This window comes from Aotus nancymaae, unplaced genomic scaffold (genome assembly GCF_030222135.1).
Source record: "Aotus nancymaae isolate 86718 unplaced genomic scaffold, 86718_ANA_hifiasm-v0.15.2.pri h1tg000007l, whole genome shotgun sequence".
Classification (NCBI taxonomy): domain Eukaryota; kingdom Metazoa; phylum Chordata; class Mammalia; order Primates; family Aotidae; genus Aotus; species Aotus nancymaae.
In genome coordinates this window covers 24917044-24936497 of record NW_026988418.1, presented here as the reverse complement: position 1 = coordinate 24936497, position 19454 = coordinate 24917044, and the positions used below count along the sequence as shown (strand labels likewise).

Sequence of the window (19454 nt, the reverse complement as noted above, 5' to 3'; positions counted from 1 at the left end):
ATTATCCCCCACCTAAAATTGTCATTTTTTTTTTTTTTAAGGAGTAATGTCTCTCAGAGTTTTTAAGTTCTGTTCGTGGCAGCTTTCCAAAATCCTTCTCTAAAGTATCAGGAGGACATTATGTCAATTAGTAAGAGCACAGATCTGAAATCTGGCAAACATCAATTTCATTCCGACTCAGTCACTTAGTGACTAAGGTCAGTGTGTTTCAGCGTCTTTGAGCCTTGTTCCTTATCTGTAAACCCAAATCCTATCAGGGCTAACAGCGATTATGTCAGGAAAGCACTGATTCCAACGTCAGGCGCCGCTGGCACTTTGCGAGGACCGAGAAACCGCAGCAAAGGATGAGGGAATGAGTAGTGGGTGAAGCACCTGATTGCCTAAACCAGTCGTTTCCTTCCTCCAGCACTCAAAGATCAACCTTAGCTCCTTCCAAGGATTCGTGGGGAAAATTCGCCCCGAGGGACCGGGGACACGCATACTTTAAAAAGGTCTCCCAATGTGATTCCACGGCCTCACAGGGAAAAGAACACGTGAAGTGACGGAACTGGCCTCTATCCTCTGCGAGGTCCCTTTAAGAACCTCGCTCTGTTGCCTTTCTCCCGCCCGCTCCTGGGCGGAGGCGGAAGCGGAAGTGGCGAAGGAAGTGCCTGTCTTCAAGATGGCGGCCGCCTGGTCCTCCGGTCCGTGTGTTCCGGAGGCCGTGACTGTCAGACTCTTCAGTGTCCTGTGGTTCGTCTCAGTCACCACAGGACCCTGGGGGACTGTTGCCACCTCTGCCGGGGGCGAGGAGTCGCTTAAGTGCGAGGACCTCAAAGTGGGACAATATCCTCTGTGGGGAATACCCCCAATGGAGGCGAGGTAGAGTTGGGGGTCGCAGGTGGGTCGCTGCCCTCAGCACGGGCTAGGGCTGTAGTGAATGAAAACGATAACTTGCTCTGTGGCTTCTGAAGACTGAGAGATCCCTGAAGGTGAACAGAGTTGTGGAGGTGGAAGGGCCAGAGGCCAACCTTTGTGATTTCTTTATGATTTTACTAGTCATTGGCGCTTCCTCTTCGATCCAGTTTTTTTTCTTTTTTACCAGTGTGCTTACTTGTTCGATAAAACATGTAGATGAAGTATGCCAGGCCCCATTCTAGACACAAGTAATACAAGGATTGATAGTCTCTACCTTGGAAATGTTTGCCAACTCTTCCCAGGGGGAAGACAAGTAATAACAATCTAGCTGATGTGTGTTGCCCATTTATCGTTAACTTCATGTATACTACCTCATGTCATCTTCAAACTTCATGAGATGCTAGACTGCCAGTGGACAGATTTCTGTTTTCTTTTTCTTTTTTTGAGACAGGGTCTCGCTCTGTCACCGAGGCTGGGGTACAGTGCCACCATCGCAGCTCACCTCTGTCTCCTGGGTTCAAGCAATTCTCCTGCCTCAGCCTCCTGAGTAGCTGGGACTACAGGCATGCGCCACCACACCTGGCTAATTTTTGTGTTTTTATTTTATTTTTATTTATTTTTTTCAGATGGAGTTTTGCTCTTGTTGCCCAGGCTGGAGCCCAATGGCAGATCTTGGCTCACCGCAACCTTTGCCTCCCTGGTTCAAGTGATTCTCCTGCCTAAGCCTCCCGAATAGCTGGGATTACAGGCATGAACCACCATGCCAGGCTAATTTTGTATTTTTAGTAGAGATGGCGTTTCTTCATGTTGGTCAGGTTGGTCTCGAACTCCCTACCTCAGGTGATCCGCTGGCCTCAGCCTCCCAAAGTACTGGAATTACAGGCGTGAGCCGCTGTGCCCGGCTAGTTTTTGTATTTTTAGTGAGACTGGGATTATGCCATGTTGGCCAGGCTGGTCTTGAACTCCTGGTCTCAAGTGATCTGCAACCCCCTTGGCATGAGCCACTGCTCCGGACTTCAGTGGACAAATTCCTGTTGTGCTTTGTAACCTTTGGTGACTTATTTGAACTCTGTTTTCTCATGAGTGAAAATGTGGCTAACTATGGCACAAATTTAAAGGTTTATTGTAATATTTATGTATTATATTATTTGTAGAGACAGACGTCTCATTATCTTGCCCAGACTGTTCTTCCCAAACTCCTGGGCTCCAGTGATCCTCCTGCCTCAGGTATTATTTAGCAATACTAAAATATATTTGTACATATGCTTATTGACTTGGACAAACTAGCAGCCTCTATGTACATGTGAATATCAACATGAGTATATAATAGGAATAGTAAAGGCATGATAATGTGTTGTGTTGGAATGTAGTCCATATTTCCTTAACTTTTTTTTACATATATTTGTAAAGATCCAAAAATAAATGAAGCTACGCAAGAACCAGTTAACTGTACAAACTACACAGCTCATGGTAAGGCTTCCAGAAATGTGTCTTTAAAAATAATTTTAAAAACATTATTTCATAGGTCAATGTATGATCACTAAAAGTAATTAATAGGCTGGGTGCGATGGCTCACACCTGTAATCCTAGCACTTTGGGAGGCCGAGGTGGGTGGATCACCTGAGGTCAGGAGTTCAAGACCAGCCTGGCCATCATGGTGAAACTCTATCTTAAAAAATAAAAAATAAATAAATAAATAAAAATAAAGGTAATTAATAAATGCATTTTTTCCAAGTTATAATATTATTATTTAGTTTCTGGAGTAACTTAAAATTGGAGAACCAGCTAAGGGTTGTCAGTATTTAATTAAAAAAAGAATCTTCTGAAATGGTGAAATTTCACCATATAAACAGTAATAGGGCTGGGTATGGATGTTCTCAGATTCAGTTAGGCAAGTGTACTTCTATTTTATATACTTTATTTTCCCCAAATGAATAAGCATATCATTCCCTCATATGGAAGCCTTCCTTTTATTTTCCTTTAGCTCTCTACTTGCATCATCTGTGAATACTTACCTAATAGTTCTTGGGTAATACCGTGATACCTACAAGTCCTTTATGCTTCCCAGCAATTTCATCACTTTCGTTTATATCACTTTGATAAATGCCATTTATATTACTGTGATTATATTACTTTGTTTTATATTTGTTTGATTTGGGCTATGTGTTTATGTGTGCATATTTAACATTCAGTTGGCACCAAAATGATTTTGTATACGTTTATAAACTTGTTTATTAATAATTCTTTTTTTTTTGAGACGGAGTTTCGCTCGTTACCCAGGCTGGAGTGCAATGGCGTAATCTCGGCTCACCGCAACCTCCGCCTCCTGGGTTCAGGCAATTCTCCTGCCTCAGCCTCCTGAGTAGCTGGGATTACAGGCACGCACCACCATGCCCAGCTAATTTTTTGTATTTTTAGTAGAGACAGGGTTTCACCTTGTTGACCAGGATGGTCTCGATCTCTTGACCTCATGATCCACCCGCCTCGGCCTCCCAAAGTGCTGGGATTACAGGCTTGAGCCACTGCGCCCGGCCTTATTAATAATTCTTAAGTGGATTCAATATTTTATTCCAGAAGACACCTAACTGGAGGGCAGGAGGGCAGACTTCTTTTGGAGCAGAAATTCTTTTTAGTTGTATAATTTCCTTTGAAATCCCCATATCTACAAAAAATCCTCCAGGCTAGAAAAATGCTTTTTTTTTTTTTTTTTTTTTTTTTTTTTTTGAGATGGCTGGCTGCCTGCTTCCTAATTAGAAGTGAAATGCTTGAGTTACAATAGTATTGACAGATTTCTACATCTTTCATATGAATGATTGAAACAACTACTTGAGAACTCTGTGTTAAGTCTGTTCTCTGTGTTCTGAAAGCTACAACATAAAAGACTTCAGAGTGTAAAACAGGCAAATCAAAGCATATTTATAAGTTAACTACAAAGGGAAGGATTACTTACGAAGCTCCTTTTAGTGGCTGAGTGCTATGGCTTATGCCTGTAATCCCAGCACATTGGGAGGTTGAGGCAGGTGGATCACAAGGTCAGGAGTTTGAGACCAACCTGGCCACCATGGTGAAACCCTGTCTCTACTAAATAGACAAAAATTAGCCAGGTGCAGTGGTGGGTGCCTGTAATCCTAGCTACTCGGGAGGCTGAGACAGGAGAATCACTTGAACCCAGGAGATAGAGGTTGCGGTGAGCTGAGATCATAACACTGCACTCCAGCCTGGGTGACGGAGCAAGACTCCATCTCCGGCTTGAGAGGGGAAAAAAACCAGTTCTTTTAAACGTAATATATCTAAATAAAATAAATGTGTACATACTAAGCAATATCTCCTATATAAGGCATATATTATCTTATTACTTTTCTTTCCGGGACAGGGTCTCATCATGTCACCCAGACTGGAGTGCAGTGGCGCCATCTCAGCTCACTGCAACTTCTGCCTCCCAGGATCAAGTGATCATCCCACCTTAGCCTCTGGAGTAGCTGGGACTACAGGCATGCACCACCATGCCAAGCTAATTTTCTTTCTTCTTCTTCTTCTGTTTTTTTTTTTTTTTTTTTTCGTACTTTTGATAGAGAAAAGGTTTCGCCATGTTGCCCAGGCTGGTCTCAAACTCCTGGGCTCAAGCAATCTGCTTGCCTGGTCCTCCCAAAGTGCTGGGTTTATAAGGATGAGCCACCAGGACTGGCTCCCCCACCTTTTTTGTTGTTGTTGTTGTTAGTTGTAGAGATGAGGGTCTCCATATATTGCCCATCCTGGTCTTGAGCTCCATGGGCTCAAGCAGTCCTCTTGCTTTGGTTTCCTAAAGTGGTGGGATGACAGGCATGAGCCACTGTGCCCAGCTAATTGCCTTTTTTAAAACACACAAAAGCTCGTAGGTTAGCTGTGGTAAATCACTTCTAAGTCCTGATCAGAGAAGGATATAAAAATAACTCTTGAAATATGCTTTTTGGTTCTAATATAGGAGAAAAATATTAGGAGTTGTGAAAAGTGTGAGTTAAGTGATCTTTCTCTTTTTCCAGCCAAAATTATTTTTCCTTTGTTTTTTTTTTCACTGAGTATATGAAGAACTATTGTGAAATTCTCAAACTATGTTTACTTTTCTTTTTTTTTTTTTTGAGACAGAGTCTCGCTCTGTTGCTCAGGTGGGAGTGCAGTGGTGTGATCTTGGCTCACTGCTACCTCTGCCTCCTGGGTTCAAGTGATTCTCCTGCCTCTGCCTCCCAAGTAGCTGAGATTACAGGCATGCACCACCATGCCCAGCTAATTTTTGTATTTTTAGTAAAGACGGGGTTTCGCCTTGTTGGCCAGGCTGGTCTTGAAGTCCTGACCTCAGGTGATCCACCTGGCTTGCCCTCCTAAAGTTCTGGGATTACAGATGTGAGCCACTGTGCCCAACCTAATTTTCTTTTTCTTTTTTTTTTTTGAGACAGGATCTTGCTTTGTCACCCAGGCTAGACTGCAGTGGCACTATCTTGGCTCACTGCAAACTACACCTCCCAGGCTCAGGCGATCCTCCTACCTCAGCCTCCTGAGTAGCTGGGACTACAGGTACATGCCACTACGCCTGGCTAATTTTTTTATTTTCTTTTTGGGGGTGGGTAGAGGTAGGATGTTGCCATGTTACCCAGGCTGGTCTGGAACTTCTCGGCTCAAGTGATCTACGTGCCTTGGCTTCCCAAAGTGCTGGGATTACAGGCATGAGCCACGACACCTGGCTGTTTAATTTTCATAAACTAATGTTTGGGTAGGGATGAATGTGAGCAGTGTTTTATAGAGGGCATTTTGGGGCTAGTGAGTAAAAATTGGGACAAAAGGCAATGGAAATTCAGCTATGACAATAAATTGATGTGATCTTAAAGTGGTTCCTGGTTAGCTCAATATCATTTAACAAGCACATTTGTTTGTTGAGAAAGTATTTATTTGTAATGAATAATTTAAAACTAAATTTACTTTAATTATTGAATTAAGACAGTTTATATTACAAAATATTGTTTATTGATTGAAAATAAATAAATATATTTATTTATTAAGAAATTATGTGGCAAGCATCTGCTAGGTGGTATAGGTGATACACAAAGGAGGACATAATCTTGGCCCTCAAGAAGTGTTCTGTCAGCCAAATGAGGTGGCTCAGGCCTGTAATCCCAGCACTTTGGGAGACTGAGGCAGGCGGATCACCTGAGGTCGGGAGTTCGAGACCAGCCTGGACAACATGGTGAAATCCTGTCTCTACTAAAAATAGAAAAATTAGCCAGTCATGGTGGCACATGCCTGTAGTCCCAGCTACTCAGGAGGCTGAGGCAGGAGACTTGTTTGAACCCGGGAGGCGGAGGTTACAGTGAGCTGAGATCGCACCACTGCCCTCCAGCCTGGGCGACAGAGCCAGACTCTGTCTGAAAAAAAAGTATTCTGTCTAGGTTATATACACATATATCAGCAAGTGTTTTCAATTTTTCTATCACTGAAATGCAAAAACATACTTAGATTTTACCTCCAGAAAATTTTGTTATGGTTCTTTGACAGAAGTCTTCTTTATTTTCTTAAGTTTGTATTAAAATACAGTATATTGGCCGGGTGCAGTGGCTCACTCCTATAATCCCAGCACTTTGGGAGGCTGAGGCGGGTGGATCACCTGAGGTCAGGAGTTGGAGACCAGCCTGACCAATATGGTGAAACCCTGTTTCTAAAATAAAAAAAATTAAAAATATAGTATATTTACAGAAAAGTGCATGTAAGTATAATTCAAATGATTTTCACAAACAACAGACCTGTAAATGTTTCCAGATCGAGAAACAACATGATCAACATGCCAGAAGCCCTCTTCATAGTCCTTTATAGTCACTATTCTGCCTCAGTGGGTAACCACTATTTATTCTAACTTCTGACTGTGAATTCGTGTTGCAAAGTGTATATTATTTTTTAACTTCTTATTCGGAGATAGTTTTAAACCTACAGAAAAGTTGAAGAATAAGAGTAGTACAAAGAACTCCTCCCATGTACCCTTTACCCAGATTGACCAATTGTTAACATATTCTCTCTCTCTGAATTTGTTTGTGTATATACTTTTTTCTGCCCCTGTGAATACTTTTGTGTTTTTCTTTTTTTTTTTTTGAGATGAAGTTTCGCTCTTGTTGCCCAGACTGGAGTGCAGTGGCGCGATCTCAGCTCACCACAACTTCCACCTTTCAGGTTTAAGTGATTCTCCTGCCTCAGCCTCCCAAGTAACTGGGATTGCAGGCGCCCACCACCACCCCTGGCTAATTTTTGTATTTTTAGTTGAGACGAGATTTCTCCATGTTGGTCAGGCTTGATATCAAACTCCTGACCTTAGGTGATCCACCCACCTGGACCTCCCAAAGTGCTCGGATTACAGGCGTGAACCACCGTGCCCGGCCAATATGTTTTTCTTTAGAGATGTTCCTGGCCAGTTTTGGTGGCCACACCTGTAATCCCAGCACTTTGGGAGGCTGAGGTGGGCAGATCACTTGAACTCAGGAGTTCTAGACTAACCTAGGCAATGTGGTGAAACCCTATCTCTACAAAAAATACAAAAAGCTAGCCAGGCATGGTGGTGTACACATGTAGTCCCAGCTACTTGGGAGGCTGATGTGAGAGGATTACCTGAGCCTAGGAGGTAAGGCTGCAGTAAGCCCTGATTGTGTCACTGCACTCCAGCCTGGGCGACAGAGCAAGATGCTGTCTCCAAAAAATAAATAAAAAATACAAAATATATTAATGTTCTCTTAACATAAATACAGTTCAGGGAAGGGGGCATGGGAAAAAAAAACAAAAAACATAAATACAATTCAGTTATAAACTTTAGTAAATTTAATATTAATACACATGCTTTAATCTCATCCATATTCTTATTTTATCAAATAGCCCAATCATGCCTTTTTAACATTTTCTCCCAGTACAGGATCCTAAAATCAGATATTACATTTAGTTTTCTTTTCTTTTTTTTTTTTTGAGATCGAATTTCACTCTTGTTGCCCAGGCTGGAGTGCAATGGTACGATCTTGGCTCACTGCAACCTCCGCTTCCCAGGTTCAAGTGATTTTTCTGCCTCAGTCTCCGGAGTAGCTGGGATTACAGTCATGCGCCACCATACCCGGCTAATTTTTTATATTTTTAGTAGAGACGGGGTTTCTCCATGTTGGTTAGGGTGGTGTCGAACTCCAACCTCAGGTGATCTGCCTGTCTTGGTCTCCCAAAGTGCTGGGATTACAGGTGTGAGCCACTGTGCTTGGCTGGGATGGAGTCTTGCTCTGTCACCAGGCTGGAATACAGTGGTGATTTCAGCTCACTGCAACCTCCACCTCCCAGGTTCAAGCGATTCTCCTGCCTCAGCCTCCCGAGTAGCTGGGACTACAGGTGGGCACCACCACACCCAACTAATTTTTATATTTTTAGTAGAGATGGGGTTTCATCATGTTAGCCAGGATGGTCTCAATCTCTTGACCTTGTGATCCACCTGCCTCAGCCTCCCAAGGTACTGGGATTACAGGCGTGAGCCACCGTACCCAGCTCACATTTAGTTTTATTGGTATATTTCCACAACTTTCTTTGTCTTTTATGGCATTGACTTACATGTTTGATGTGTTTCTAATTGGGATTGTCTGATATTTCCTTATGATTAGACTTAGGATATACATACCACACTGTAAAATAACATAATTGGTATAGTGTCCTTCCTGACATCTCACACCTGGGGGCGCATGATAACTTTCTCTTTTTCCTTGGTGATGTTCATTGTTGATCACTCAGTTTTTTCTACTGTATAGTTAGTATTTTTTTCTTTGCAACTATAAATAATCTAAAGGGATACTCATTAAGACCATGCAAATATCTCCCTAACACCCCCAGATTTACATCCCATTAATGATTCTGGCCTGAATTACTCTTTTTTTTATAGAATGGTCAACACTTCATTCCATAAAATGGAAAAAGTGTTCCCTGGAACTATTCTTTACTCTGATAGTTGCAAAATGATTATTTTCCAAATCTAGCACTCTCCATATTTTAATGCTAAAAATATGGAGATTGGGTTGGCTCTTGCCAACTTTATTTTTTTCTCTCTCTGTCTTTTTTTTTTTTTGGAGGTAGAGTCTTACTCTGTCACCCATGCTGGAGTTCTTTTGCAGGATCTCTGCTCACTGTAACCTCTACCTCCCAGGCTTGAGTGATCTTCCCACCTCAGCCTCACCATGCCAGGCTCATTTTAGCCTTTTTTTGTAGAGATGGGGTTTCACCATGTTGCCCAGGCTGGTTTCTAACTCCTGAGCTCAAGCAATCCACTTGCCTCGGCCTCCCAAACTGTTGGATTACAGGTGTGAGGCACCGCGCCTGGCATTTTTTTTGTTTTTGGAGACAGTCTTGCTGCTCTGTAGCCCAGGCTGAAGTGCCGTGATGTGATCACGGCTCACTGCAGCCTTCCTCTTCGAGACTCAAGCAATCTGCTTGCCTTAGCCACCCAAGTTACTGGGATTACAGACATAAGCCACCCGTCCCAGATAAATATTTTTTGCAAAGTTGCCCAGGCTAGATTTAGTCCTTTATTGTTATGAAACTTCATTGTCTGATTACATTATTTCTGGTTTACATTTTGTTTGTTTTTTGTTTTGAGACGGTGTTGCTCTGTCACCCAGTCTAGAGTGCAGTGGCATGATATCAGCTCACTGCAGCCTCCACCTCCTGGGTTCAAGTGATTTTCCTGCCTCAGCCTCCTGAATAGCTGGGATTACAGGTGCATACCACTATGCCCAGCTGATTTTTATAGTTTTAGTAGAGACGGGGTTTCACCATGTTCGTCAGGTTGGTCTCAAACTCCTGACCTTGTGATCTGCCTGCCTTGGCCTCCCAAAGTGTTGGAATTGCAGGCGTGAGCCACCGCGCCCGGCTGGTTTAGTATTTCTGTATTTGAAAAACATTGCTGCTTTCTACACCAGGTGTGGTGGTGTGTGCCTGTAATCTTCGCTATTTGGTAGTCTGAGGCTGTAGGATGTCTTGAGCCCAGGAGTTGGAGGTTACAGTGAGCTATGATCATGCCACTTCACTCCAGCCTGGGCAACAGAGTGAGACCCTATCTCTAAAAATAAACCAACCAAACAAACCACATTGCTGCTTTTTATAATGAATACTGTATGGTTATTGGCCTGAATTGATATTATCTAAATTCTAGACATTGGTCAGAACCAAACCTATTTGCAAGAAAACTGCAAATTAAATTGTTTTCAGGCTTGTAGCATGTTGCTTAATTTTGTCTACTAGTTAACATTTATTGATAACTGGCTTATTTGATCTTGTCATATCGATTTGTTTATTTTTGCTTATTGCTGAAATCAGTGTTTGCATGGGATAATTATGATATAATGGAAAGAGTATTGATTAGGAATAATGAGTTTTAGTCTAGGATTTAGAGAGTATTACTTGCCCTTTAGTCAACTCATTTAATTTCTTGGAACCTCAGTTTTCCTATTTGTGAAAGGAAAAGAAGGAAACATTATGAATTTGCTTACTTAAGTTCTTTCTTACAAGGATGAAATGAAGTCATAATAAGGTATGTCTAAACAAATAAACTCTGGGGTCGTAGGCTTCTTTTGAATTGATTAATTTCATATCATAAAATCCTACATTAATTTTATAGCCACTCACAATGTTATATTCAATTCTTTATTAGTCTTCTAAATATTGAAGTTCTCTGATTTCTTAGAGTGGGGAATCACACACACACACACACACACACACACACGCACACATTTTGGGGTGTGGGGTGGGGTAGAGAGAGTCCCTGCTCTGTAGCCCAGGCTGTAGTGCAGAGGCAGGATCATAGCTCACTGGAAGCCTGGATCTCACAGGCTCAGGAAATCTTCCTGCCTCAGCCTCCCGAGTAGCTGGGACTATAAGCACATGGAACCATGCCTTTCGAATTTTTTTTTTCTTTAGAGACAGAATGTCACTATGTTGCTTAGATTTGTCTTAAACTCCTGGGTTCACATGATCCTCCTGCCTTGGCCTCCCAAATTGCTGGGATGACAGGCGAGTCACTGAACCTGGCCCCTAAACACTTTTTGAATACTTTTTCTAACCAAACGCCATGCTTTACACACCATGTGCTTTTTCTTTTTCTTTCTTTTCTTTTCTTTTTTTTTTTTTTTTGAGACAGTCTTGCTCTGTCACTCAGACTTGAGCTCAGTGGTGCTATCTGGGCTCACTGCAACCACCGCCTCTCAGGTTCAAGCAATTCTTGTGACTCAGCCTTTCCAGTAGCTGGGACTACAGGTGTGGGTCATGAGGCCTGGCTAATTTTTGTATTTTTAGTAGAGATGGGGTTTCGCCATGTTGACCAGGCTGGTCTTGAATTCCTGGCGTCAAGTGATCACCCGCCTTGGCCTCCTAAAGTGCTGGGATTATAGACGTGAGCCACTGTGCCCAGACTCTATGCTTTTTATATGTATATAACAGGAGTACAAAAGATATATCCCATGTCACAGATGGGAAACATGATTCAGAGGGGTTTTATTTCTCCCGAAGGAACATGCTAGTTAAGTGACAGAGTTAGGGCTTAAATCCAAATCTATCTAGTTCTAAAGTACTGCTCTTTGGAATTCTCTATCGTTTCAAACAAATCAGTCTGAGTTTCTCTCATTATTTTCTCATGTCTTCTGTCTATATATTTGGAGCAACAGTTCATCTTTTTTTCATCAAGTATAAATTTCATCCCTTGAAATAAGTAGCTCGAACGAATGTCAAAATTCTTGAATCATTGCAATGTGGTTATCCCTTCACTGTGATACCTCTTTTCACTATGGTGTCTTTCCTGAGTATCTAATCCTGGAGTGTTGGGCTTTTTTCTCTCTTTCATCTTTTTCATATTGTATACAAAGCAGCTATTCAAAATGATTAAATATTGAAAACTAAAACTCTCAACATATGGGATTTTAGACAATTTATACTGTCTAGTTGAAAAATAGATATGGTTGGCTGGGCATGGTGGCTCACACCTTTGGGAGGCCAAAGTGGGTGGATTGCTTGAACCCAGGAGTTCAAGACCAGCCGGGGCAACATGGTAAAAACCTGTCTCTACAAAAAATACAAAAATTAGCCAGGCTTGGTGGCACACACCTATAGTCCCACCTACTTGGGAGACTGAGGTGGGAGGGTCTCTTAAAAGCCCAGGAGGTTGAGGCTGCAGTGAGCTGTAATCATGCCACTAACCTGGGTGACGGTGAGACCTTGCTTCAAAAATAAAACAAAAGATAGGGCTCTTTTAGAGTTTTTTTTTTTTTTTTGGGGGGGGGGACAGAGTCTTGATTTGTCACCCAGGCTGGCATGCAAGGGCACGATCTTAGCTCATTGCAACCTCTGCCTCCTGAGTTCAAGTGATTCTCCTGCCTCAGCATCCTTATTAGCTGGGATTACAGCACATGCCACCATGCCTAGCCAATTTTTGTATTTTTAGTAGAGATGGAGTTTCACCTTGTTGGCCAGGCGAGTCTTGAACTCCTGACCTCATGATCCACCTACCTTGGCCTCCCAAAATGCTGGGATGAGCTACCATGCCCGGTTAGGGCTCTTTAGTTTTTAATATTTACAAGGCATTTTTGCAACTCACCTAGAAATATTTGGTTTTTAAAAGTTTTGCACAGAAACCTGTCATCTCAAAAAAAACAAAAAAACTGCATTTCTATTAGGCAAGGTATGTTGGAAAATAACCCCAACTGGAATCATAATTAGTGTTTTGTATTGCAACTGTCTCTTTAAGACCTGATTTTAGATAATCTGCAGAAAGATCTCACAAGGCTGTATGACAAGAAAATGACAGCTTCAGACTGAACAAGTGCAAGGTAATAAATACTTTTAGAGAAAAATGAACTGCAATCTAGTAATACTGTGCTTTGTGGCACACTTAATCTACTTACTGGCTTGAGGATATGAAACAATGTAAAGCTACTTTTTGAGAAAAAAAAACCCTGTGTTTACAGATATTCTTGAAGACTCCTCCTTTTTTTTTTTTTTTGAGATGGGGTTGTCACTCTGTTACCCAGGCTGGAGTGCAGTGGCATGATCGTGGCTTACTGCAGCCTCTATCTCCCAGGCTCAAGCAATTCTCCTAGCTCAGTCTCCTGAGTAGCTGGGACCACAGGCACACATCATCACGCCTGGCTAATTTTTTGTATTTTTGGGAGAGATGGGTTTCACCATGTTGGCCAGACTGGTCTTGAACTCCTGGCCTCAAGCAGTCTGCCTGCCTGGGCCTCCCAAAGTACTGAGATTACAGGCATGAGCCACTCGCACCCGGCCTAGACCGCACCCTGCCTATTTTCTTAGCCTTTTTTTTTTTTTGAAATGGAGTCTCACTCACCTGGGCTGGAGTGCAGTGGCACGATCTCTGCTCAGTACAACCTCCACCTCCCAGGTTCAAGTGATTCTCCTGCCTCAGCCTCCCAAATAGTTGGGATTACAGATATGTGCCACCATATCCTGCTGATTTTTATATTTTTAGTAGAGATGGGGTTTTACTATGTTGGTCAGGCTAAGACCTCAAATGGTCTGCCTGCCTTAGCCTCCCAAAGTGCTGTGATTACAGGTGTGAGCCACCACGCCCAGCCAATTCTCAGCTTTTAAATGTGTACCCTTTCCTAAAATTTATGTACAATTGTTGAATTTTAGGGAAGAGTTCTTTCATATCTGTTCTCCAGTGGATCATGATGCCTGTCAAATTGCTGTTGTTTTTAGATTCCACTTTAAAGAGTGCCATAACATTTTAATTTTAATGACAGGATTAAATATACTGGAGGCCAGATACACTGCCTCACACCTATTGGGAGACTGAGGTGGGCGAATTTCTTGAGGCCAGGAGTTCGAGACCAGCCTGGCCAACATGGTCAAACCCCTTCTCTACTAAAAATACAAAAATTAGTCGGGCATGGTGGCAGGTGCCTATAATCCCAGCTACTGGAGAGACTGAGGCATGAGAATTGCTTGAACCTAGGAGATGAAGGTTGCAGTGATTATATTCATGCAGTCCAGCCTGTGCGATAGAGTGAGACTCAGTTTCAATGAATAAAGAAACAAACTGGAAATTACATGTTTTTGCAACCATTTAAATTCATGATGAAAAATGTTAGGCCTGGTGCAGTGGCTCATGCCTGTAATCCTAGCACTTTGGGAGACTGAGGTGGGCAGATCCCAAGGTCAAGAGATCGAGATTATCCTGCCCAACATGGTGAAACCCCGTCTCTACTAAAAATACAAGAATTAGCCGGGCATGGTGGTGCATACCTATATTCCCAGCTACTCAGGAGGCTGAGGGAGGAGAATCACTTGAACCTAGAAGGCGGAGGTTGCAGTGAGTTGCACTTCAGCCTGGTGACAGAGCGAGACTCTGTCTCAAAAAAATAAATTATTTTTTAGATGTCTGTTTAAATGTGTGAGGGCATATGTAGCTTATAAAAATTTAATTTATAGCAGGTGTATGTGCAGAATTTTTTTGAAGATGACTGATCTAGAGCAGGGTTTCTCATTCTCAGCGCTATTGCTATTTTGGACTGGGTAATTCATTGTTGTGGGGAGGCTGTCTTACACACTGTAGGATGTTTTTGAGTATCCCTGGTCTCTACTCACTAGATGCCCGTAGCGGCTCCCCAGTGACAACCAAAAATGTTTCCAGACCTTGCCAAAAGTCCTCTGGGGGTCAAAAATGCCCCCAGTTAAGAATTACTGATTTTACTGATTTAGGGCCAGTAACATCACAGTGGCTCACACCTGTAATCCCAGTACTTTGAGTGACTGAGGCAGGAAGATCACTTGAGGCCACGAGTTCCAGCCTGGCCAACATAGCAAACTCCCATCTCTTAAAAAAAAAAGAATTAGGCCGGGCGCAGTGGCTCACGCCTATAATCCCAGCACTTTGGGAGGCCAAGGCGGGTGGATCTCGAGGTCAAGAGATCAAGACCATCCTGGTCAACAAGGTGAAACCCCGTCTCTACTAAAAATACAAAACTTAGCTGGGCATGGTGGCGCGCGCCTGTAGTCCCAGCTACTCGGGAGGCTGAGGTAGGAGAATTGCTTGAACTCAGGAGGCGGAGGTTGCGGTGAGCTGAGATCGTGCCATTGCACTCCAGCCTGGGTAACGAGAGCGAAACTCCATCTCAAAAAAAAAAAAAAAAAAGAGAATTACTGATAAAACCATGTTGATCTCCTTTCAGTGATATAGAATTTATATCAGCATTTCAGACATTCACTAACCTCAGTTTTTTTTTTGTTTTTTTTTTTTAAAAGATGGGGTTTCTCCGTGATGGCCAGGCTGTTCTTGAACTCCTGACCTCAGGTGATCCACCCATCTCGGCCTCCCAAAGTGCTGGGATTACAGGCGTGAGCCACCGCGCCTGGCTAACCTCAGTTTTGAGTTGTCTGCTATATAGCTAATCAAAAGGATGATCTAAGTTGGAAGATTTTCGAGAAATATAATCTAAGGGATATGGTATTAATTCATTCACAAAAGTCAAATTTTATCCCTGTGCCAAGGCAGGTAGCCAAATAGCTACATATCAATTGTCTGTTAAGTTTTGCCCAGGCTGGAGTGCAGTGGCATGATCATGGCTCACTGCAGCCTCAACCTCCTGGGTTTGCCTCAGCCTTCTGACTACAGGTGAGCACTACCACACCCAACCAATTATTTTATTTTATTTTTTGTAAGGATGGAGGTTTGCCGTGTTGCCCAGGCTGGTGTTGAACTCCTAATCTGCCCACCTCAGCCTCCCAAAGTGCTGGGATTACAGGCATGAGGCACTGCACTCGGCCTGTTAGTACTATTTTTACTTACAAAGAATCCAAAGTTCTGAAAGGAGCAATGTCCAGGTAGATTGTTGTCATTCCAAAGGTCTTGTTCTTTACACTATGAGGCTATAAAGCTGTGAAGGCAGTGCTTGCCTGGATCTGTAAGTGTGTTACTTCCTCTTATTATGTCATCTGGGTTATGAGGAAGGATCAAGATTGCTTAAGTTCTGAAATAATCTATATCAAACCCTAGAGGGAATCGAGAAACAAATACATTTACAATCAATGAAGATAATTTGTGGCAGCAGTCTATAATAGTTGATATAAGCTAAAAATACAAACTCAGATTATGTTAAAATAATTTAATAGATAAATTGCCCATTGAATTCCAACAAAAATTTGAGAGGAATTCTTAATTCTGGAGATGAAGTAAAGAGCAGTAACATTGTGCAATTCTTCCCTTGTTACCTTTGTCAGAGGCAGGAGATTGAATTAGATTAGCCACGAATCTAATCCAGTGTGGCAATTCTTATATTTTTGTGTTAAGAGACTACTATACCATTTTATATTTATCTTGCATATAAGTACATATGTAATGTCACTTTTCCTATCTAAAATTAAAAGCTTGTGTCATGTTATCTTGGGATGTAGTTTGTTATAACATATTTGCTAGTCCTAGAACAATTACATGCTGTTTCTACAGAAAAAAAAAATAACAGTTTCTTGACTTTTTCTGCCTTCAGTTTCATGTTTTCCAGCACCCAACATAACTTGTAAGGATTCTAGTGGCAATGAAACACATTTTACTGGGAATGAAGTTGGTTTTTTCAAGCCCATATCTTGCCGAAATGTGTAAGTACATTACCGAAACTTAAATTATCAGATTACTTGCCTGTATTGTATCTTGATTACATAGAATAAAGAGATGAGATAATTTATGGGGAATATCCTGAAAATGTGTCTTTTATCTTTTTGCTTGTGTCAGAAAACTTCTATTTTAAGTGTTTGTTTTTTGGTTTTTGAGACAAGGTCTTGCTCAGTGATCCAGGTTGGAGTGCAGTGGCATATCATGTCTCACTTCAACCTCAACCTCCCAGGCTTAAGCAGCCCTTCCACTTCAGCCCCTCAAGTAGCTGGACTACAGGTTTGTGCCACCATGCCTGGCTAAATTTTAAATATTTTGTAGAGATGAGGTCTCCCTATGTTTCCCAGGGCTGGTCTCCAACTCCTAGCCTCACGTGATCCTCCCACCTCGGCCTCCCACAGTGCTGGGATTTACAGGCATGACCTACCACACCCAGCCAACTGTATATATATTTTTTAATAAATGCAATTCACTGATCAAGTTGACCTGAGTAGTTAGTATGTGGGATAAATAAAGACTATCAGTGGCCTCATGCCATGTTAATTCAGGTCAGTCAGTTTGTGCCACTAATTGAGTTATGAGAAAATTGTCTTCAAAATATAGGATTTTTCTAGAGTACAAATGGTGCTTGTGTACCTATTATATCAGAAAAATGCAAATTAATTATTTGCACATAAAGGGCATTTTAAACTTGGTTTTATTCTTTGTAATAACTATGGATGATGAATGGTAATGTTAAACAGAATTCAAAGTTGTCAGTTTGGCTAGCTGGGCACAGTGATACACGCCTTTAGTCCTAGCTACTCAGAAGGCCGAGGCCAGAGGAGGCCGGAAGTTCAGCCTGAGCAACGTAGTGAGACACTGTCTTTTATAAAAACAACAACAAAAATGATTAGTTTGGAATAGTAAGACAGATGGCTTTCTTTTCTTAGGAATTTCTCTATTTAAAGGACTTTTAGGCCTACTGCGGTGGCTTACACTTGTTATCCCAGCACTTTGGGAGGCCAAGGCAGGAGAATCACTTGAGGCCAGGAGTGGGGACCAGCCTGTGCAAAGTAGGGAGACCCTGTCTCTACAAAAAATACAAAAATTAGCCCAGTGAGGTGGTGCTTGCCTGTGGTCCTTGCCACTGGGAGCCTGGGTGGGAGAATTACTTGAGCCTAGGAGTTCGAAGTTGTGGTGAGCTATGATTGCAATAACAAAGTGAGACCCTGTCTCTAAAAGCATTAAAATTGAAAATTTTTTAAAAAGAATTTTGAAGTTTGATATCTATTTCTCTTAAAGCTTATTATTATTATATTTCTGCATTGTACTAAAAACATGATTTAGTTTTATCTATTTTTAATTGTTGGCATTATATTTTCAGCCTAAAAGTGTTTATTGTTACATTCTATTTGATGGCACTTAGTTTTGGTTGTTTCATGAAATAAACCACTGTACAGATGAATTGAACCTTAAAAAGGAAAAAGAAAAAAAAGAAACCACCATTTGACTATTCCTACAAGTTGCTAGAATTCTTAGTGAGAACTCTTAGAGTTCTTTCTTTCCTTTTGACCCTACCTCATTGAGTTAATAAGGGGCTTTTGATTCTATCTTGCTGTATAATCCTACGCCTACCACTTAATCTTCTTGGGTTCCGAGATTTCGCCTTAGTAAAGTAAAAATTGTTAAAAAGGAATAGTTTCCAACATACTTAGATATGATTTCATTTTTTTTCTGTTACAGAGATAAGTTAAATTTAGTTAATATTTAAATTTATAGATATTTCTACCTTAAATATTCCAAACAACTGTTGTATTAAATGCTGGTCCAAGACATAGGTTATAGTACAAGAACTAAGAAAATCATCTGTTGAGAACAGCCAGCCACTCAGGTTGGAACTTTCAGGTTTATATTATCTGTAATGCTAACACCAGAATGTCTGTTACTTAATTTCCAAGTTAATGCTGATTTTTCTTTCAGTGTCTCAAAATGGATTAGGCTGCATACAACTGAGCTACACTAATCATGCTTATAAGTTTTTTTTTTTTTTGAGACAGTCTTCTTGTGTAGCCCAGGTTGGAGTGCAGTGGCATAATCATGGCTCATTGCAGCCTCAACTTCCCAGGCTCAAGCCATCCTCTCATCTCAGCCTCCTAAGTAGCTGGAACTACAGATCCATGCCCAAAAGCTTGGCTAATTTTTGTATTTTTGATAGCAATGGGGTTTCACCATGTTGCCAAGGCTGGTCTCGAACTTCTGGGCTCAAGTGATCAGGCTGCCTCTGGCTCCCAAAGTGCTGGGATCACAGGCATGAGCCACGGCTCCTGGCCCTCATAAGATATTGATATTGATTATGATAAGAAATATAACCATCAGGGAAACCAGGTATTCCAAAACTACTGGTCAACTTATTTCCTTACAATAAAGTCACAATTTTAAGACAGAATTTGAGGCTCGGCGTGGTGGCTCACACGTGTAATTCCAGCACTTTGAGAGGCCAAAGCAGGCGGATTGCTTGAGCTCAGGAGTTTGAGACCAGTTGGACAACATGGCAAAACCCCATCTCTACCAAAAAATACCTAAGTTAGCTGGTGGTGCGTTTCTGTAGTCTCAGCTACTTGAGAGGCTGAGGTGGGATGATCACTTACTTGAGCTCGGGAGACAGAGGTTGCAGTGAGTCGAAATCATGGCCACTGCACTCTAGCCTTGGTGACAGAACCAGATCCAGTCTCAAACAAATAAAAGAAGAATGAACATTGCTCATCAGAGCAATGGGAGTTAGACAGATAGATAATTTTAATGGTAAGAGTGACAAAGCTAAGATAACCTGATAAACAATTTTGCTTTATTGGAATATTAGGTACTTGCCTACAAAAAGACCAGCTGCTGGTCAGCTACAGAATCAAGACTCAGTGATAAATTCTTATTC

At 41.7% G+C, this 19454-nt stretch overlaps 1 protein-coding gene across 3 annotated transcripts in view; it reads left to right on the top strand.

Moving 5' to 3' along the window:
• Window positions 1–635: 635 nt before the first annotated feature.
• The window catches only part of TM2D1 (TM2 domain containing 1), a 54720-nt gene continuing 35901 nt past the window's right edge, over window positions 636–19454 (top strand). For all 3 annotated transcript variants that reach the window (XM_064372413.1, XM_064372412.1, XM_064372411.1), the window contains exons 1-3: window positions 636–829; window positions 2298–2367; window positions 16422–16530. In XM_064372413.1, coding sequence (XP_064228483.1) covers window positions 662–829; window positions 2298–2367; window positions 16422–16530 — 347 coding nt within the window. In that variant the 5' untranslated portion in view covers window positions 636–661. The remainder of the gene's footprint in view (window positions 830–2297; window positions 2368–16421; window positions 16531–19454) is intronic.